At 37.0% G+C, this 23,187-nt stretch overlaps 1 protein-coding gene across 2 annotated transcripts in view; it reads right to left on the bottom strand.

Moving 5' to 3' along the window:
* Positions 1 to 972: 972 nt before the first annotated feature.
* IFT88 (intraflagellar transport 88) overlaps positions 973 to 23,187 on the bottom strand; it is a 43,365-nt gene continuing 21,150 nt past the window's right edge. For both annotated transcript variants that reach the window (XM_051626432.1, XM_051626441.1), the window contains 7 exons: positions 22,758 to 22,873; positions 19,239 to 19,291; positions 17,361 to 17,426; positions 15,967 to 16,073; positions 10,688 to 10,748; positions 1,921 to 2,016; positions 973 to 1,234 (listed from right to left, as the gene is read on the bottom strand). In XM_051626432.1, coding sequence (XP_051482392.1) covers positions 1,113 to 1,234; positions 1,921 to 2,016; positions 10,688 to 10,748; positions 15,967 to 16,073; positions 17,361 to 17,426; positions 19,239 to 19,291; positions 22,758 to 22,873 — 621 coding nt within the window. In that variant the 3' untranslated portion in view covers positions 973 to 1,112. The remainder of the gene's footprint in view (positions 1,235 to 1,920; positions 2,017 to 10,687; positions 10,749 to 15,966; positions 16,074 to 17,360; positions 17,427 to 19,238; positions 19,292 to 22,757; positions 22,874 to 23,187) is intronic.

Below are 23,187 nucleotides of genomic sequence, written 5' to 3'. Positions count from 1 at the left end.
GAAATATTGCTGACCACTTGCAGACACATCTTAAGACACCAATCACATGCTTTTAAAAGCTGAAAAGAACATTTTATGAAGATAGGAAGAGAACTTACTGTGCCACCAGCTGGGAAACACTTTAAGCACCAATACTGAGGATGAGCATTGGAAATATTGAAATGCAAGGATTCAGTCTTCTAAAGTATAATGACTAAAGTTTAACTATTAAACCAAACTCACACCAACATTTTAAAAACGAGTCCCTGCCACCCCAGTGTTCTAGTTTTGTAAGTATGTATTAGGAAATTCTGAACACCTGACTAATATTTTTATCTCCCAAAAGTGATATAAATCAGGAACCCCACATTCCTATTTAACATCTCAGTGATTTCAGATCAAATTTGTTCAGTTCATAAGGAAAATCAAGATTTCTGTAACTTCTCTGCACATACTCAATCTAGGCTGTACAAGGCTACCTCTGTTTATTCACAGATCCCCAGTATAAGATTAAAAAGCTGAAATCTAATTAGAAATTCTGAGCAAACTAGATTGAAATCCTGCCCACTCTGACCATTTGAAATTAAACACCCCCCTCATATTTGTAATTGCAAAAATACCTAAGAGATTGCCAAGAGACTGCAAAATGGCCTTAGCTCAGCTAAGCACAGACAAAAATTAAGATGCTTTCTTCAGTATCAGTATTAAGGACTTTGCTGAACTGGGGCCTTAAGGATAACCAAGGTCATATCCAACATTTTCAAAAGTCAGTTCACAGACCTTAAGTTCTGGCTTTGGATTCAACATTATAACATTGCTTTAAGGTATTTCCCACTGGAAGGTGAAATTTTAGAGACTGCTGTGTCTATTCCATTTGACTTATCTCTGAAAGCAAAAGCTTTATGCACTTGATATAGTTTGCAATGACCTTGGATACCTGTATAGTTTTTATGCATTCTTTTTTAAAAAATAAATTATAAAAGACACTGCAACTTCAAATCCATGTTTTTAATATATGATAGCATGTATCCCAAGTTCAGTAATATTTTATCAAAACCCACTACAAAATAATTACAGATTAATGTTTTTCTGCTAAAACTTTTAAAAGGGAAAAAAATTATGAGTGTTCTGTGTTATTCTGGAAGCAAATCATCTCCTAGTTCTTCATCAGCGAAGTCATCTTCCTCAGCTCTTTTTCTTGCTGCAGTTTTTGGTCTTTCTGCTTGTGGGCCAAGTGGATCTGTGTAGGAGGCATCTAGGGTTTAAATAAATACATTTGAAACAGTTACAGGTAATTTTAGCTTTGCTGCAAACAAACACAAGAGTGGGTTTTAGCATTACACATCTGTAAGGTGTCTTTGGAATGCAGACCAGAAAGAGCACATGAATGCTTAGGAACAAGATACCACATCTGGGAAGTGAGGCATGGCACAAGAGCAAAGTACCTGAGTGCTACTGACAGAAGCTTTTTTTTCCTTCTTTTCCTTAAAAATATTTTTTCTTTATTTTATTACAGTCATTAAGTGAGAAAAAGACTTCAGAAAAGTGCATGGAACAGGAAGACTGCTGAGTTGGTTGAGGAAGGGCATTTTAGGAAGTATCACATTCCACATGGATTTGGGACCCCTTTGAAAACTCAATCATAGTGAAGAACTGCAGGAGTTAGAACTGAAGGACTGCAGAGTACAAGAACTGACTAATGGGAGCAGCAGAGAGATACTGAAAGTAATAAATGTTTACATGGGCCACATCTCTTAATTTTTACAATTACTTTATAGTGAGTTCTGAACAATGAAGCTAAAGCCATTCTTCACATTTATTTAATGGGGAAAAATGTTTTCCTGATTGTCTAATTCTGCATGCTCTTCCAATAACTTGTTTTTTCCATCTCCCTTCTCTTTGAGGACCAGGAAAATAAGCAGGTATAAGATGTCCACTTGCCTATTTCTTTACTGCTGCTACTTTCATAGGGTTCACTTGTTCCAGGCATATCTTTTAGTTTGGCACTCAGTCTTTCCCCTTTGGTACCACCACCATCTGGGAAAAAAAACAACAAGTAAGAGTTGAAGACAAGTTACATGTTGCTATGTTCTGTGAAATGATGATAAAAGAACAACATAAATTCACCTACTATCTGTCAAACAGGATTTGGATGAAATCATCTTTTCATGATGGATACAGTACTCATTTGTCATAGTGGCCATTAAAACACAATGGACACTATGTCCACATGTGTGTTTTGTAGTAGTTTGGTTTTGTTTTGTTTTTTTAAAAAATATATACAGCCTTATTTACTTTGGAGTAAACACATTAAAATATTCCTGCTTCAAATGCTGATATTTCAGTTGCTTATAAATTTAGACTCACATTTTTTAGTTAAAATAAGCATGGTAACTATAAACACTGTCACAATGTATATGGACATTTCATATGTCTGTGTGCTTATTAATATATTACTATGATACACCTGTTGAATGCTGTCAAGGTTAAATACAATGTTAACTTTTAGAAGAGTATATTTGGCATGTGCTGTCTGCATGGCAGGCAGGCACAGTTCATGTATACAGACCATCCTGGCCCTGCATCTTGCAGTAAACACTGTGCTGGCAGCTCAGTTTGCAGCAGGGCCCCAAGGAATGTGTTGGCTCCAGGGGCTGCCTCGTGCCCAGACAACGTCAGATTAACATTCTCTTGCCACAGCAATATTCCAGACACTTGAAATATTCTATTCACCTCTGAATCTCTTTTTCACATTTGTGGCAAGCTTTCAATCTTGTCTGCTACAACAAATTTTCATGCGTTTTTTTCCTCCTAGGAGAAAACGTTTTGTGTTTGGCTTGGTGTATTTACAAGGTAGGCCATGCCAGCCAGCCAAACACAAACATGCCCATGTACAACAGGAAACAATGCTGTTATTAATAATAAGCCCTCCATCTGTAAGGAGGAAAAATAGGTTTCAGCAAACATTAATTACAAGGTCTGGATTTGGCAACACATTTCCATTGTCTTATTTACTATAAATGTTCTTTTAATAAATATTGTTACTATTTTAAAACAAATTAAAAAAGATATTCCACAAAGATGACAAACTTTTATTTCTCTATAAATACTACTACAGACTTCAGTTTACTCAGCCCTGACTTGGAAGACAATGTCTCTGCTCCAAGAAAGATCTAATACTTACAGTCACATGTCAAACAGTTAATATGTTTACAAAGACACAGATTACCATCAAAACTTCAAAGCAAGGAAAATCTATTTGAATGTGCATTGACCTCCCTTGGATCAATTCTCACTGACAAGCTCCACAGAAGCAGTGAACGCTTAATGAAGGATTTAAAGAAACTGAAAGAAATCAACAGGTTTGATTGTGGGGGCTCATCTAAAGGGCTGTGAACGTTACATGTAGATGTCAGACAGCAGTTTAGGAAGCTAAGTCTGGCTTCAGTGCCTTCCTTCACCTGAGGGAGTTCAAACCCACAGCTGAGCCAGCTGGGTTAAAGCTTTTCTTGAAACTCTGCCATGGGATACAGGATTTGGCTGCCAATATAGCAGCTATTAAAAATTCTGCTGACCATATAACATGATCTGCCAGAAGTTTAAATCTCATATTGAAATTACTTTTTGTAGTTCTGTTTGCAGATAAATCATCAGCATACAAACATACATAATTTGGCCAATGTTAAGGAATATAAGCTTGCAACATAGACTTCAGGGTTTTGGTATCCTACCATAAAGAGAACTTTGGGGGAGGAATTGTTTTTAATGCATTTTATCACATACATGTCTACTTTCACAGAATCACAGAATCCTAGGGGTTGGAAGGGACCTCGAAAGATCGTCTAGTCCAACCTCCCTGCCAGAGCAAGGTCACCTACAGAACATGACACAGGAAGGCGTCCAGGTGGGTCTTGAATGTCTCCAGTGAAGAAGACTCCACAACTTCTCTGGACAGCCTGTTCCAGTGCTCTGTCACTCTCACAGTAAACAATTTTTTCCTGATATTCACACTGAACCTCCTATGCTCCAGTTTACATCCATTACCCCTTGTCCTATCACTAGACATCACTGAAAAAAGCTTAACTCCATCTTCCTGACACTCACCCTTTACATATTTGTAAACACTGATGAGGTCACCCCTCAGTCTCCTTTTCTCCAAGCTAAAGAGACCCAGCTCCCTCAGCCTTTCCTCATAAGGGAGATGTTCCACTCCCTTAATCATCTTTGTGGCTCTGCACTGGACTCTTTCAAGCAGTTCCCTGTCCTTCTGGAACTGAGGGGCCCAGAACTGGACACAATATTCCAGATGCAGCCTCACCAATGCAGAATAGAGGGGGAGGAGAACCTCTCTTGACCGACTAACCACACCGTTTCTAATATACCCCAGGATGCCATTGGCCTTCTTAGCCACAAGGGCACATTGCTGGCTCATGGTCATCCTCCTGTCCACCAGGACCCCCAGGTCCCTTTCCCCTACACTGCTCTCCAGCAGGTCAGCCCCCAGCCTGTACTGGTACATTATGTTTTTCTTCCCAAATGCAAAACTCTACACTTGCCCTTGCTGAATTTCGTCAATTTTCTCCCCAACCAACTCTCCAGCCTGTCCAGGTCTCACTGAATGGCAGCACAGCCTTCTGGTGTGTCAGCCACTCCTCCCAGCTTGGTGTCATCAGCAAACTTGCTGAGGGCACACTCTGTTCCCTCATCCAGGTCGTTGATGAAGATGTTGAACAACACCGGTCCCAGTACCGACCCCTGAGGGACTCCACTAGTCACAGGCCTCCAACTAGATTCTGCCCCATTGACTACAACTCTCTGACTTCTTCCTTTCAACCAGTTCTTGATCCACCTCACTGCCTGATCACCAAACCCATACTTGATGAACTTATCTACAAGGATGCTGTGGAGGTTTTACATTTTCTACTCACTGTTTCCCCTTAAAATCCAGGAAAAAGATTTTAAACATTTTATTCCAGCTTTTGGATTATAGGAATGAAATGGACTTTCACTAAAGTAATACACAGAAGAAAACAACACTAACATTTGGACCAAGGATAATAATAAAAACTCTGGTTGAAAAGCTTTTTTTGCAGTTTTTCTCTACTAATGGTACAGCTTTGCATGTTAACACCTCTCTGAATGCACTTGCAATAAAAGGACTACAGACATACATTTCTCAAAGTGCAAATTAATTCTATCAGCTTTACTTTAGTAACTGACAAACACATCCAGCAAATTAAACAAAGTTTTTGAATAATGGAAGACCACTGTTGAACTAAATTGTATCTAAGCAAGCCTTCACTGCAATCAGTGCATGATCCTTATTTAGGTAGTTATTGTGCTTTTATTTTAAAGGTATGTTGTTACTGTAGTTCATGCAGAGGCCAGTCCCAGTGTACTCACTCTGGGTTGATGATGTGGACACATACACACAAACTGACTGCAGGAAGATGGCTTCAGATTTCAGTTGAAAACCAGTAACTGATTAAGCAGAGCTGGTCAATATATCCAAACAATTTGATTTATATTTACTCTGTAAAATTATTATACTTGAGATTTTGATTATCATGTTGACATTCTCTTTTCCCCACAGTCTGTGTTCATTAGCCTTAACTGGGACCTATGCGTGTAAAGACATTAATAACATATTCTGCATGCTGATATATTTTCTAGTGCACTCCTTCCTCTCATCCATTTAAAAGTCATACCCATAATGTTATATTTAGGATATTGCATTTGTTATAGTGTATTATGTTCTGTTCATTCAGATTTGTTCAACTTCTTACAAAAAAGAATTTGAACTAATTGCTCCACATAAAATTTAGAGGAAAAAAAAGGAATCAAAGTATAAAACTTAAGTTTTTTAAAAAATGTTAATTTTATATAGCAGAATAATGAATAAAGAAACATAATGCAAAAGCAATACTATTTTGGAATAATTCTATTTTAACCAGTGATGTCTATAAAAAAAAGATTCTGTATCTTTTAAAGTGTTTCTGTACTTCCTACTTAGCAAGATACCTGTGTGTATATCACTTCAACCCATAAAATCCATGCTATTTATATTTATTTTTAAAGGAAGCTCACTAGTTGCTATCACGGTGATGAGACTACAGCATTAGAAATTCCATCATTATCATAAAGGACATAAATTAGAATTTTTAGTACTATTTTACTCATCGGGAAAAGAGATCAAAGGGTAAGGTTGTTTGGTACTCTACCTCCTCTATAAAATGTTTCTGTAACAAAGTGCATAGTGAGGGAGATAATGCTTTTAAAGACTGCAGATGCTTCAGTAAACCCACAATGTGTTTAAATGCACCTCAGTTTATCTTTTGTATTTGGGATGAAGACACCATGTTGGAGAAGAGAGGGCTTTGGTTTGTCTGACCAAAGAGAACAGCAAGTTCAATACAGCAAGCAGAATAGTATATTAGAACAGAGAAATGGCATGGGAAGCAAATGCAACTTTTAACTCCACTGCAGTTAACTTTTATTTGAAATTCTGTTGAATGAGAATTATTTCTGGTGTGTCAGTTCAGCTAACTCCTCAGGTGAGTTCAGATGCAGAAAACAGGTGAAGATACTCTATTCACTCAGACATTTTCCCTATCTGTTTGTTTTGTTTTGGGTTTTTTTGTTTTGTTTTTCTTCTTCACATACAGCCAATGGAATAATCCCACAACGGTTTCTAATTAATGAGGCAGGAACAGGCACACAAAACCTAGGAAACATGATCATGAAGTCCAGGCTGAAGGGCACAGGAGAATATCTTGCCTCTATCCCAGTTAAGGTTATTTGGGATGCTTATAGCCCTAACATTTATAATGTGCTTCCATATCATATGAAGAAATATCTATAGGCTGGTAGAGTCCGTTTGAACATGGGATGTTTGTTTGGGATGGTCAGACCCATTTCTCTGCTGACAACACCACAGGTGAAATGAAAAAAGGGAAAACACATCGAAATTATTATTGCACGGTTTCCTTCCCAAATTCATCTGGACAGGCTCAGGTAACAAGAAGAATGCAAAGTGCTCAGTCTTTCATCTTTTGAATTCAACACTGCTTTTTTGGGCTCCTGTCCGAGACTGCATGGCTCCTCTCAGCCAGTATACAACTCCCTTCTGATCCAGTACAAAACTCTCCATTCAGAAAGCAGGGCAAAAGCAGAGACCAAGTAAACACTGCTATGGTAACGTATTCCTTAAAGTCATGCTTCCCCTTATCTGTGAAAGGCCTCATGCTATTGAACAGTAAAACCTCTTCAGGTAGTAAACCCCACAGTGCTCTAACCTCTAAATTCTGGATGTTACTATCACATCATTGCAAAACACCAAAAAGTGAGGATGAAAACAAGAAGACATGACGGGAAAGGAAATCTTTGAGAACTGCCTAAACTCAGATGTGCTGTTAGCTCCTTTCATGGTTTTTTGGTTTGTTTTTTTGTTTTCTCCTTTTTTAAATTAAAAAAGATAATTTGAAGGAAATGTACCAGTGTCATCTGCTTCCAACATGAGTCAAAATCATAAATCTGAGATTTGTGGGGAGAAGAAAATTCCACTTTTTATAATAAAAGTAAAAAAACGTGCTCAATCTTGAGTAGGCATGTTAGATTCAGTGCTTATTCTTTTTACAAGACAAGAACAGACTTTAACTGACACTGATATCAAGGTCAGTTTTCTTGGTCTACCTTTTTCCATTCTACCATCCATGCTCATATTCTTCAAATTATGCTTTGGTACATCTTATGTACATTCTGTTTTAATTTACAATGGTAAAGTAGTAAGTGTCCTATTACATACAAACCCTACTGACATAGATCTCCTTCCTCTTAACTTCCTCTCTGAAAGCAGTTTTGGATCACACTTCCTGAAACAAGGAAGCCTGAATTATTAATACTCCTAATATAAATAACTATATAGGGACAAAATAGTTACAAAAAAAATCTGTTAGGAATGCCAAAACATATAGAGACAGTGAGCTGGTAAGAGAAAAAAAAAAAAAAAAGTAACATACCTAAAATAGTTGGAATGCATATACACACACTTCATTTAGCTAGCAAGTACTTTAGCTATTAACTACTAAACTAAGGAGGATACCATAGTTCACTGGGTTCAGTAATGATGCAAATACCTCATACAGTGTAGGAAAATGATCCCTTAGGATCTTGGCAATGCCACTGGAAAAGATTAATCTTAAAATGTATACAAATGTGGTGCGTTTTTTTTCCTTCTGAAGCCATTAGTTTCTCAAAAGTGTACCAATATTCTGAAGTAAAATAACTCACATTTGTATTTCATATATGTCTTCACACAGCTCATGTACAGAAATTTCTGCAAAATACAGACTCATAACCCAGGTGAATAATGCCAATCATTGGACAAAAGAATGTTTGGGTCTTCAGGTTTCTCTAAAGTCATCCTCAGTAAAAGTCAGACAAACTACAACATGGTCCTTAACATCTGTGCTATAGGTGTGCAGCTTCTTCACTGATAAGGTTCCCCAGAGTCAACATTACTATTTGAAAAATGCATAATGTCTTTGACTCCTTCTAAAATAGATACACAAGTAGTACATCTCACCACAACTTATAGTTAGGAATCCCAGCAGAAAGTTAACTCTAGGCTCAATACAGCACCTTCTTTGTACCTCTGCTTGTTTGCCAGTCATTTCCAGAAAGGTTGGATCTTTGGCACTGAATTTGTGTAATGGAGAGTTCTGAAACATGCTTGTATACAGACTTGTTCCCAAGCTCTGTTTTTTTCCATTCTTTCAGAAATTGGACATAGTATCTTAAGCAACAATCTAAGAATTACTCGTAAGACAAATTCTAGGTCAATTCTGACCCTGCTTACCCTCTCATCATCTTTATGTTAGCATCCTAAATGCTCTTATCTCCTGTTACTCTGGTTATGGGGGGAAAGAATAATGTGTTGGAATTATCAGAGTTTGCAGACAAAGTTCCTCATGTTCAACTTTGGAGGGTAGGGGAAGGGATTGCTTTTACTTTAAATTTTTTTTAAAGAGACAACTTTCCGTAGATACTTCTGTTTTTAGAAGTAGTATTGACAAACTGGTATCCTCCTTTGCTAAGTTACTCACTCACACGTTCCCGGTAACATGCCCCATTTTCACTAATGAGGGTAGGGGTAATTACAAAATATAGCTGTAAGAAAAGAGGCCCTGTGTGCCACTTGCCTGTATGCCTAATGCAATGTTTTGCACAGCTGTAAGTACTCTTGTCTGCTACCAATGTTGCTCTTAGTGTCTATTTATTATAAAGCCAAAGTGGATCTCAACTGTATGACAGAAAACAGGGACTGTCTCACACTGCTGTGTAGCTGGCACCTCCAGCTGACTGCCTGATCACAGGGCTGGTCTAAGGCAGCAGAGTCCAGAAATGTTTCCATCCCTCTCTGTTAGCAAAATAAGGCATTTCACCCCAATAATTACTTTGGCCTGAGGCCCAGAACGGGTAAAATTAAATCCTAGGTGAATTGTGTTTTTTTCTACATATCAATAAATGATTTAAAAGTTTCTCTAGTGAAACTACTGAACTGAAAAAAGGATGAGATCTCTCTCAAGCATCTAATACTCATTCCTAACCCTTAAGAGAACCCAGGAGAGCAGTCGTCATAAATGTAACAGTATTCTAAGGTAATCTCAAGATTACACTAGCAATTTCCATGACTTTTCATGACCCTATAGAATTTGATAAATGTAATAAAGCAACTGCTATGTAGGTGGCAAAATAAAATCACCAAAAAAAAAAAAAAAATTAAGTCCATAAATTCTTTCTCTGTAAAAGGAAGGGAAGAGAGGTAAGAATTTATAGGGGATATCTTCTTATGAGACCCACTGATATTAAGATAAACTAAAAGCAGAATACAAATAAACCATTTCCTATTTGGGTCAAAATACTTTTTTTTCCAGGTGGCTGAAGTAGCCTAAAGTCTGCTGGTTTCCCTAGAGCAGCAGCAGGATTTAACATTACTAATATTTCATGGATTTAATAATGGGAGGGAAAAATCATTAGTTCTGCAATATGCAGACTCACTAGTGCAGAAAGACAAAGCAGGTCAGTTTCCAGGCTTAAACTGCTGGAGTTTTACATTTATGAAAGTCAGCATTATAAACCTATAGAGAAGACTTAGTAGTCAGAGAGCAAGCTTTCCTCTATGGAAGACTTCAGCTCTGCTCTGCTGGGAAGAGGGAAAGAAGGAGCTCAAAAATAGTATGGATGTCTTCTCCTTATTGTCAAGTTGGTTGTACAAAACAGCCTCTTGTAACAAATACCTAATGTAATAGACTAGATTGTGGGCACAAAATCTGCTTTTCTCCATGTTAAAGACACAATGAATTCCTGTTTTTCATGGTTTTCGTGTTCTGGTTTGTTATAATAATTATTCCTTATAGCAAATATTCCAAAGTTAATGGTATGTGTAAGTCCACAGCATTAAAAAGTAGTAGAAATTTAGCTTCAGGAATATACTGGAATCTGTATATAAAGCACAAATCTGAGACCAAATCCATGCTACTATACTGCTTGAGGTTTCATACAACGAGATAATCAAGAAGTATGAAGCAAAATTTGTGAAGTACTTGCATTTCAGAATGTAAGGACGTTTTACAAAGACTTCAAGAAAAACTACTTTATTCAGGATCCTGTCAAATGTGATATCTAAACAGAGGCATTAAGTACTTACCACTACCAGCACTTCCGTCTCTGCGGCTCCGTGCGCTGCCATCTCTGCCAGATTTAATGCGCTGGAGAACAGTGAAAAAGGTTTAAAAAGAACAGAACAAAACCCCTTTAGTGACACACTTTAGAGATAATAATTGAAAACTCAGCTTATTAATAAACAGTAGAAGAGCACTAAAACAGGCTTACTGTACTGTAACTAATAAAGCTAGTTTTTTCAACACAAAAAATTGTCCTTAAAATCAGTGTTAAGTCTAATGTTTACATAAAACAAGAGTTCTCTGAAATTCAAAGAGAATGGCTCAATAGTTGTTTTTTTTCTTCAGATAAAGTTTATACAAGGAATGTGCATAAAAACAGTTCAGATCTACCTCTGTAAAGTACAGCTGAAAAAACAGGCAACACAGCCGTCCTTGCACGAGTTCAAAGTAGCCTCTGCCTATTAACGTCTTAAATCCCACAAGCCTTTTATTATTGTAAAGATTCAAGGGAGGGAAGTAAGGAAACCTATAAAAAGAACTATTCACCCCGTAGATCTTAAATTTTGAATACTTGGCACAACACTGTACTTTTCAGCAAAATTTAATTTGCTGTTGAGTGTTAAATGCAAGATAAAGGTGAAGGTAAATACTTTAAAAGCTGTGTTTAAAAAGTCGGCTCTCTTGCAGTGTGGAAGGCACCATAAACATCTTCCAGCTGTGGGCTTTTTTGTGTTATTTGAAAACTTTTAACAGTTTATCAAGGCAATACCTCTGTATCACATGGCAGACTTGGCTTCTTCTGGCAAAGCACCAAATTTCTCATGCATGTATCTTGTAAATTATTAGAAGGTACATCTCAGTGAGGGACTTTTTATGGGTAGGTACAAATACTTGGTGTTTAACGCACTCAGCTCTTAATAATCTCATGTTATTTCAAAATACAAATTCAGGATCTGATTAAAACACATGTGCACACTACCTAACCATGTACTCAAGTCAATTACTGTAGCTTCACTCATTTTTCACCAGAAAAATATCACAGACTCTGGCAAAATCGGAATGAGACAGAAGAAGAACTTTCAAGATTTGTGCCAACAGAAAAAGGAATAACCCTTACATCAAAGCTCACAGGAGTCAGACAGGAAAGCTGTGAGCCTAGCATGAAACCAGAAATGGTCTTGGAGTATTCCAGTCTGGGACCAGAATTTTTCATACTTTATATTTATTTTGGGAAATCCTCAAGTCTAAAATATGTTCTCTGAATTCTGGATTAAATACCCTATTCACAGTCCAGTGAAGTCGCATATATCAGTCCTTCAGGAAGCATGTTCAGACTCTCCAAATGTTGAATGACTGACACGTCTGCCAGTGGAAGCTCAGCTTCCCTCTGCCAGAGGGAAGTGGTCCCTATACAATAGTGGCCTCATGGCATTTACATCTTGGGACTTCACTCCCAAAGTACTACAGCTTAAGCATATGACTAATTCCTGTAAAGTTCCAAGTGAGTAGTTTGTAAGTCATCCCATACTAAAAGCAGACATTTAAAATAGGTCCAGTGATTTCCACTCTAAAATTTCTCTCCCATGACTGCAAAAGAAATTTAGGATGATTAGTCCAGACATGGATGACTGAAGGCAAAGGCAGTAAGACCTGCCCCCCCTCCCCCCAGTGTTTGTTCCTATCATCACTGCTTCACACCACACCAAGTCAGTCCCTGGTTCTCAGTCATTAAGCCCACTTAGCGGAAATAAATAGTAATATGTTTATACATCAGTGCCAAGAAGGTTGTGTGGACTTTTACACTATTACCTGTCTTTTTTAAACTGAAACATGAAAAAGGAAAATTAATCCAGTTAAAAAAAAGAAAAAAGAAAAAACACCACCACATGAAGGTTACAGTAAAAATCCAATGCTGTGAGAAAAAATTCTATAGGGAATGAATGTTCCCAGATTCTTGGCTGGAAGTATTTAACAACTTGTCCATATTTGAGAACAGAGTGAAATAAGTACTCTAGAATATTTATTTTGGTATAAACTCCATGTGGATATACTTATTCAGGAAAAACAATGCCAGAATAGCAAATTTTGTTAAATTTCTACAGGAAGAGAAAGTCTGTGTGCAGACTTTGAAATGTAGGTATGTTATGCTAGCATTTATCAATTTTCTCTTTACTGGGAGCAACCAAGAAATCATGGGTTAGTCTGAAATTGGGAGCAGGAATTGAACTATATCTGGTATTGCTAACTGAAACCAGTATTCCTATTGGAAACTTAGGTGGTGAAATATTAAAATCTGATAATTTTAGAACTTGAAAGTATAGTTTATGACTATACACTCAAGGATGACAGAAGGAATTTCTTAGGACAAAAATACCTAGTAATTTCCAAAACCAAATGGTAGACACAAGACTAAGAAAGCCACACACACACAAACCAACCACAGAAACAAAAAAATCCCCAACTCCAAAACTAGGGGATAGGAATCCAAATGTAATACCAATAGCAAAAAGGAACTGCAGGGCTATTGTCTGCAAGACAGCCCTGACACTGAGATTCTGTCACAGAAAGATACTCATCTTCTAATATTCGAAGACAGGATGGCAGCATACTAAGTGTGCTCTCTAACGTATTGGGTTTTTTCCTTAGTGTTTTTGTTCCTTCATATTGTATCTCCAATGGGGTTGATTTTTAAGAAAACTAGGTCAGTGGGTTCCTTGGTGGGCAGAAAAAGTTGTTCCTTTTCTTGAGGGGACGCTGAACTTGGGAGATTCCAGACTGTGGCAGACAAGAGTCAGAAGAGAGAGATGGGAGCATGTACCCCCAAGACAAGGACCTGCAAGAAGCTCCTTAAACCTTGCACATTTCCCTTGTCTATGTTTAAAATAAAATTGTTTTCATTTAAATTACAGTAGAAGCAAGTTTATTTGAATTTAAAAGCCTGTTTCCTTTTCTGGGCAACACACTATAGGAAAATATTTAGGCACATCTACCTTAAAGCTTTGATTAATCAGAAGTGCCATCATAGATACCCTATTCTCCCCTCTACGTCACTCTCGTGAGACCCCACCTGGGCTACTGCATCCAGGTCTGGGGTCCCCAAAACAAGAAAGACATGGGCTTCTGGAATGGGTCCAGAGGAGGGCCATGAAATTGATCCAAGGAGTATCTCTCCTATGAAGACAGGCTGAAAGAGTTGGGGTTGTTGAGCCTGGAGAAGAGAAGGCTCCAGAGAGACATTATTGCAGCCTTTCAGTATATAAAGGGGGCATATTAGGAAAGATGGGGACTTTTTCCAGGGCCTGTAGGGACAGGACTGAAACTGAAAGAGGGTAGAATTAGACTGGACATAAGGAAAAACAAAATATTATGAGGGTGGTAAGACGCTGGAACAGGTTACCCAGTGAAGCTGTGGATGTCCCTCCCTGGAAGTTTTCCAGGACAGGTTGGATGGGGCTTGGAGCAACTTAATCTAGTGAAAGATGTCCCTGCTTATGACAGGGAATTGGACTAGGTAATTTTTAAGGGCCCCTTCCAACGTAAACCATTCTGTGATTCTGCTTGTCAAGGTAAGTTTTGTAACAGGATAGAGTCACCAGCCTTTTAAACAGGAATGCTTAAATGTAACACACAGAGTGAGATTTCCATATCCTGGCTGAGTTATCATCACTATTTAAGTCTGACCAGTCTAAAATAACTATACAATAACTTGTGATACCATCTGTACTGGATTCCATTGATATCTCTGTCATTCCTCTGTCTGAGGTACCACTCAATGAAATCCCTTGACACAATGCAGTCAGAATGAAAAAAAAAACCCAAAATTTAAACCTAATTTCTGTGTTACTAAAATCCTAAATAACTTAGACTATTTAATATTTAAATATTTTACTGGTAATTTTTTTCCCTTCTGAATACAGAAATGTGTTCAGGAAAGTTCAGGCCATGAAATAGACAGGAAGAGATGTTACATGTTCAAACTAACTTTCTTGTAATTCTCAACATTTGCAGATCTACGGTACATAATTAATACCCTTCAGTGTAAAAGCTGCCAGAATTATATGCAAGGAAATAGATAACCTCTCCATTTCCAGGGACCTTCTCTCTCACCAACTATAAAATAAGCACTGAAGTACTGGAAGTTATTGTAAAGAAATACATGTATCACTATTCCCTACAAACTATGGAAAGCCTGTTTAGCACACTTCAGAGTGGTCTCTTAATGACAAGTTCTGTAGAATGTAACATTATATCTTCTCATCTGTTTTGCTTACTGATACCATTATGGAGGAATATTAGCCCAATTACATTTGTGGACTGCTTTCTTTTGTCCATTTCTTCAAAATTTTTAAATTTTACATTTACTGGAAACCCAAATCAATATACTTCAACTAGCCCCCCAAAGTAAGCTAGTAGCATGAATTTTGAATCCTTTGATCAGTGTTTCCCTGAGTTTCATTTTTAAAATTTATTAGTGTACTGTGCATACTCAGACTCTGAAACTGAAGTAAAAACTGAAGCAGCTAAGGATTCATTTACACATTATCTGACATCAAAAGGGAGCCAGTGGGAGAAGAGAAAATTAGGCACGACTTAAGGTGTCCTAATATGACTTTCTAGCTCTGAAGAAATCCACTGGATAGAAAGAGCAAGCTTGAATACTTTGCAACCCAACAGCACTGATAATGCTTTCCAAACAAGCTGACTTTAATTTTAAAATCTTACTTTATCACACGAATAGCAAGAAAATGATGCATGTGAATGCACATGCACACACTCCTCTGAACAGAACACAAGCTGTGATCTCACACCTTCCACAGCCTGTACCTTTTCATGGAAATGGTTTAAAAATCAGCACAAGCATGAATGATTTACTTGTACCTATGTAATCTGTCCATATTGCAGCTTTGTATGCAGCAAAAAGGAGTTCTACTGCATGGACAAATTTTTAGGCACCACTGCTCTCCCTATAATCACATTATTACTTGGCTCATAAATACACTTCACGCAGTCTGGCAAATAAGTAGGAAAGACAACATTCCAGAGACGTTGAATTATGAGGGTGGCTCCAGCATTTCCATCACATCCACAGAGCATTCACTAATATTTAAAATCTCAGAAAATCTGGTGCTCAGAAACCATTCAGACATACATAAGGGCTGCGTGGTAATTTAAAACTAAAAACCCAAACTGCAAAACACAACCCTTCTAAACCAGGAAGTTAAACCACATTTTATCTTAAAGTACTTTATCTTCATCTATATGCATAGTGATACCGTATAATCACAGAGAGAAACAAGCTTACCTGCTCCCTTATTTCTTTTAATTTTTCCACTTTCTTGAGCTTTGTCATATACTCCTGGACTTCTTTCAGCCCCATATCTGTGCAGAGACGAACTAAAAATCGGAGGCCTAATTGAAAAGCAAAATATTGTTACAAAAAGGCTTACAAATAGGTGAAACTACAAGTACAACCTAACAGAGTTGAACAGACAGAGCAGCAAACAATGCAAGTAACCGGGAATAAAAGGTGACTCTAGTTGATTATCACTATGCAAGCTGTGGTATTCTGCAAGTAATTCAACATTTTCTGTGATGCAGTGTCTATATCCATGAACAGTACAAATACCATTGATACATGTATAGCACAAGACACACTAACTCATCTGGCTCAGAATTCTTGACATTTGGAAAGTATTTTAGAAACTGGAAAGCTTAATAATGATACTAAGCTATTACTGAGGAGCCACTAACTCCTGCCTACATTTTGTAATTTGTAGAAACTGCACTCAGAAAAATAATAGCATTCTAATATGTTTACTAAATAGTCTACCTGTCTCAAGTATGTGTGACTGAAATGAACATGACATTTTGCTTATAACTTTGAGAAGCCAGAGTATTGAATTTCTCTTGTATGAACAGAGCTGTATGATTCCTCTTTTAAAAAGTAGTATGTATGTTAAAGCAGAATGATACAATTTTATTTTAAAATACAGTGAAAGTTCTTCCCACATAGCATTTAAAAGCACAGGCTGGTTGGTGACAACCTCGTATTTTGGAATTAGTGAGGTACAGTGTGGGATGTAAGAGGATGTTTTCACAACCAGTGACAACCCCTGTTTTCTACAGGGCTTTTCCATTTAAAGTACAGGTGTGACTGATTCTGAAAAATGTCTTAACTTTTCAAAGGTATGTTTCCTGCAGTTTAGTGAAATTCCCCATGGATTTTCTAGAGACTTGTTGACTTTTCTTAAAACCCCACAGGAAAATCTCACTCTCAACATTCTTTCAGAAGGCTTGGCTTTGGTAAAACTTACCAGTAACATTCCCTAGTATCTAGGAACTTACAGCAAGAGTTTCAACTAGCAGAAATTAGAAGTAAAAGTGTGTATATATATATATATATATATATATATATATATATGTAAAGTTATAAAATTTAGAATGTATGTATGAGAAAGAACTCAACCAATCTGCTACAGCTGAAGTTTATTTTAACCTCTGTTCTTCAGCATTACCCTAATCTTTCTTAAATCACACTTCAGTGTTGTCACAGAAAATATGCAGCATTAGCATGCATAAAAATGTTAGTTCAGAAAATATTTTCATATGAAAATACTTACATCGTACCATTACTAACACATATTCAATGTAACAAAGTTTCCTTTGATAATTGTACTACTCAATGAAAAAACTTACATTCAACATTCTCTGGGAATTTTCTGTGAATGACTTTGTATTTCTCTAGAGCTTTCTGGTAGTTACCTGCAAACAAAAAAATAATTTCCTATCCACATATCCAAACATAAAAAAGAGTATCTGATGAGAAACAGATACAGTTTAACATCACTTCATCCTCTTCGTTCGAGTACATGGTTTAATATTACAAGAGCAAGTTTGATCAAACCAAACTTCACAGTTTTTAATTACTGACATGAAAAATTAAGAGCATCTAAAACCAGTCCAAATAACTCTGTAAATAACAGAATTACTGAAAAACAGTTTACTGATTTCTGCCCTGTTTTGACCTGCCTCTAGGAACCCACTGTCCTATGACACATCTACTAGACAAGCTATATCACACATACCAGGGGTTATCTGAAGCTGCAAATGTATGGATTGGTCAAAGAGAAATGGTAATAGCTGAGCTCTGCCTACCCTTACTTCCATCAGAATACTGACTGTGTCTGTCCCGTGCCCAGAACTGGTAGAAAAGTAATTATTATTTAAGACTTTTGCCTTCAATTTTTGCTCTACTAAGGAAGGGCTGACAGACCCTGCGAGTCTAAAACCTCATATCCATACCTGACAAAAAAGTCTGAGGCAGAGATCAAACTGGCCTACTATGTGTTAACATAAGCTGGGAATTTTTTGCCCATGAATCACAAATTACCTAAAAAGCAGCCGAAACAATTGTGTTTCTTTGCTGGGAAAACAGTTAATCCATCTAGTTTTGTGTGGTGCTGAATGTTCTTAGTTCACTGACTTCCCCAGGTCCTATTCCATTTTGAACTCTTAGATTAAGTAACTGAGAAGAGTGAGAAAATTCATTTGTCTGTTCTGCAGAGTTCTAAAGAAGCATAAAGGAAAGTGACAAAATGGGACAGCAAGAAAGAAGAGTATAATTTACATCATCAAGTGTCTTGAATGCATTTTAAATTATGAAAAAAACCAGAAAGATTAGTCTCTTTCATTTTTGCTTACTGATGTATTATATTCTCAGTAAGAAAATACAGCACATTAAAACTGTCTTTCATCTGGGTAATGGAAATACTATTTTAATACTGAAAAATTATACCTCCTCTTGAAAAGGAATTGGAATTAAGCAACTCTAAAATCTAATTACTTATGTTAGATCATATGGTACTATAATTACATTAAAAAAACCTTTTAGCAGATCCTTTATGCTGTATTACCTTCTTCATTTATTACTCATTTAACAGCACAAGGGGTGTTTCATGCAAAAGTCAGTGCAGGCACACTACCTAGACTTAAAAACTAAAGTCATGTTTTATTGCATATACCCAGAAAATTCATAACAAAATAATATGTAACTGAATTTTCAAATAAACTTCAGGACCAGTATTCACATCAGGCAGAACAAATCAAAAGAAAAATAAATCAAAGAATCAATCTAAACAAATCAAATAATAGAATTATAGAAAGGTTTGGGTTGGAAGGGACTTCTGAAGACCACCTAGTTCAATCTCCCTGCTATGGGCAGGAACATCTCTCACTGGATCAGGTAGCTCAAAACTCCATCCAACCTGTCCTTGAACACTTGCAGGAAAGGGGCACATACAGCTTCTCTGGGCAACCTGTGTCAGTGTCTCACCACCCTCATTGCAAAAAATTCCTTCCTTATGTCCAATCTACGTCTACCCTCTTCCAGTTTAAAACCGTCACCCCGTGTGTGTCCTGTCACTATAAGCCCTTGTAAAAAGTCTATCTACCTCTTGCTTATAAGCTCCTTTCATATAGACTCCAGGCTTCTCTTCTCCAGGCTGAACCAATTACAACCACTGACAAAAAAATGTTACAAACCTCTAACAATTACAAAATTATTAAAGAACTTACCACTTCTCCTGTAGCAACTGGCAACCATCAGCTGCCACTTCACGTGTGTCGGTCTGCATAGAAATTAAATAAAATCATATGCACTGCCAAACAACTAATAAGGAAAATAATCTGCATAGCATTAGTAAAGACCTACTATTAAATGACTCTTGCAATTGCTCACCTAGCACATTACCTTCCTGGGAAGAATTTAGCCAGCTCAGTTCACACACAGTTTACCCTGCATCATGCTCCTGTCCTTCAGACCTCAATGACACTCATTTTTAGTCCTATGTCATAGTTTTTCTCCTGCTCATGACTCTGTGCACCACACCTGATGTGAGAACCAGTGATTTTTGCCAGTGATTTAGCACAATCCACACTTAGGCTTTGAACTCTGGCTTCTCTGTGTCATCACCTCAACGCCCTAGCTGCTCTTTCTAGTACACAGTGGTGATAGACATGGTCAGATAAAATATTTGAGATGTATGAGCATGTACAACAAAACTGTTGGACCCCTTTCTCAGTCTTACAAGATAGTGTAAGAACTAGGAAATTTTCAGGTGAACAGTGTAAGAATGCTCTATAAGCCAAAGCACTTTTCTCATGTAGCTTACAATTCAACTGTAGCATATCACAAAAGCACATGTTTTCAGAATTGTTTTGTACTTATTTTCTTCATTTTTTCCCTCCAGTCACAGCACAGGCCATCTTTAACTCTAAATAATGTTTGCCTGGTAGTTGCCAAACAAGCTTATGAAAGACAGCTGCTTCACCTTTCTTTTAGCTGAATATGCCTCCTGCAAACAATGAAGGCAGCCAAGCAGACACGGTAATAAAGTTTATTATGCTGTTCAGTATGAGAATTCTAGAGAGAATAAGTTGTCAGCAGCCAGCACTAGCTACACAACTCCTTTTATTAGTGATAGAGTTGTGCATGCTGGTAAAATGTAAAATAATTGAAAACTGTTCTCAATTCATTGCCTAAGATGTTATCTTAGAGTGCAATTTAGCATGTCATTATTGTGATTAAGACACTGAATACACTAAACAATGTTAAACTAAAAAATGTGGGTCAAAATTAAAATAAAGTTACAACTTTAAAACATAACTTTATTTACAACTGGTAGGAATTTGTAACCCAATATTAATATTTATAAATGTGCTTATCTAGACTCTATTTTTACTGCCAAACAAATACTGAAACATTTATATTCTGTTACCTACTGTTAACAATCTCATCCCACAGAGAAATAATTCTTGTGTATTACAGATAGATTACTATCACAAATTATAATGAAGTATTTCATATGCTGATTATTTGCAAGTACTTCACAGTCAACATATTTCATGTTTCATTCATGGCCTGAGTTCAACATGAAGCATAAAAAATATTCAGATCTTTGCCAAAACAAGATTGTGAAATATCTCTTTTTAGTTTCAGCTTTTTCTTACCAAAGTTTCTAAGAAGGCCATGAACACCAGCATCTGTGGTCTCATAGCTTGACTAAAGTATACAGTTTTTTAAGGTGGCCAGTATTTATACTGAAGAAAATACTGCCAAACCTGTGCACTCAGATTTCTGTGACCTGTCTCCTGCATATTTTCATCTCATCTACATCTCTGTTTCTTTATAATCATATCACAATTTCGGTGAAGTTTATGTTTTTATCTTTATTTTTGTTCCAATTTTAATCCTTATTTAATCCTTGGATTTTCTCTTACATAATTAATGTCTACTATAACTCAACACCCATTTCAAACCCAGAATTAGTGGTATTTACTAAACTTCTAACAGCCTATTTGCAGTATAATCTTTCCTTTAATAACATTGTACTGCTTTTGGTTCACATGCTGTAATTCAGATTCACAGAACAAAAGAACAAAAAAGAATGTCTAATTTTAGATCATCATGAGACAAATAACTTAGTTTTGCTTAGCCTGATTTTTGACAGGTTTCTCAAAACACAAAATGGAAAAATTCAAACTCTGAATGAACTTCAGTTGCATGAATTTTAGATGGTCTATTAACATAAATTATTCATGAACATATATTCAAATATTTGTTTCCACACAAAAAGACCGTATGTGTGTCTTTTTAGGATTCTGTTTGAACTCTGAATTACAGATTTAAATTTTACCTATTTTTAATTAACCATTTGTCTGGTAAGCTTCTTTTCTGATATAAAATTTAAATATATAGCTTATTTATTTTCTTAAGTGCATCATATTCTGCTAAAGGACAATTTCAGCAATTAAGTTGCTGTCCTCGTTTGAGTCAGGACAAAGCCAATTTTCCTTTTACTGATCTTTTTTTCTTCAACAAATTTCTTCAATAAACTCTTTTTTTATACAGCACACTTGCTGAAAGTAGCAGCAAGTTTTCCAGCCAGTGGACTGATAAGGTCCAAATGTTTATAGTGTCTGCTGAGCAACCAAGGACACTTTGCTCCACTTGATGAATCTGCTGCTTCAGACACTAAAGGAGCAGAAGAGGTGTTCCTGCAACTCTCCCGTAGGGAGGAACCAACTAGACAGATGGCAGAATTGGCCAACCAAAGTGTTGCATTCATATCTTTACATGGCTCTTGGTATAAATTCAGGGATCAAGGAAGTCAACTCCCTTTTTCTGCCCTTCTCTTCCATCCATGGCTGGTGTCCAAGGAGGATGCCATCCATCCCTCACCATTGATCCCCAGGCCCATGCATTCCTGACCCTCACAACTTTCCCCTCAGCTCCTGTCTGCTCTGCCCTCTCTCGAGCAGCTCTGGGACATTTCAGAACTGCTCACAGCTCAGGAGATGCCAGGGGAGCTGCTGGAGGTGGAGGGAGGTGATAGGGGTTTTGCACATTCCTGCACATACTTGTATATATTTGTACATATTTTCTTTTGTCATTAGTGTTTAATTAAAGCTGTCTAGTTTAGTTTTCAATTTGGAAGGTCTGTCTCCTGTTCTCTCTCGCCTTCCCTACTTTGGGTTGGAAGGGGATCAAGGGCCTTATTGCCATTGGTTTAACTGTCAATCCTGAGTCAAACCATGACAGTTGCTGGATTATCAATTTGATCTGCTAAGTTATTTTCAACGACCACTGGCAATTCTGCACTGCATGTTTTTGCTTACTTCTATACCTTACTTATAATCACCTTTTTATGGGAGTTTAAGTTATATGAAAAGTGGAAATGCAGCAAGAACTAAATTTATCTAAATCATCAAATCCTCACTGCATGATAAAATAATATAAAGGAAATATTTCCCAGAAAGCCACAGAGAAGGTCTTGGTGGCTCAGGAAAGCTGTTCCCCATTTTGTAGCGGTGCTTAATGGCAGAGAACAGAGAAATGAGATTCTAATATCTAATACTACCTTGCGCCTAATAGAGGATCTTATTTAACATTGAAATTGCGCAGTCAGAGCAAAAGCACACTGTAAACAAACATTTCACAGCATCCCAAATATGCTATCCAACTAATTTATCTCTAAGTACACTTATGGATGTCTAATCACAAAATAGTTGAATAGGCATAAAATAATCACTTACAGGATAAGCGCTGCTCTTTCAAAGTACTCGATGGCTTTTTCACAGAACTGAGTGTCAATGTAGTAGGCTCCAAGCCACTCAATGACCTCGATGTTTGACGGGAAATACCGGTATGACTGATAAAACAGGAAAGGTGAAAGAAACACAGTTTTAGTGATGAGCAACATCTTTATATTGCTTCTGGAATATCTTACTCAAGTGTTTAGTTCTCCAGATGCCAAAAATGTGTAATGTATGAATGGAAGTAGTGTGCTAAGCAATCCTGAAAAAAAAGCAGCATACCAAGTTTTCTAATTACAGAATGCATTTTAGAAACTACCTGAGATGAGTCCATCACATTTTCCATCCAGCCTTATTTTAAGTATTATTTTAAATAGTTTGCAGCAGCAAAAATGTTTACTTATGTCATGTCTACACGTGAATAAGTTAC

This window comes from Apus apus, chromosome 1, assembly GCF_020740795.1.
Source record: "Apus apus isolate bApuApu2 chromosome 1, bApuApu2.pri.cur, whole genome shotgun sequence".
Taxonomy (NCBI): Eukaryota; Metazoa; Chordata; class Aves; order Apodiformes; family Apodidae; genus Apus; species Apus apus.
The sequence above is the reverse complement of the archived record's forward strand: the minus strand, read 5'-3'. Positions and strand labels throughout refer to the sequence as shown.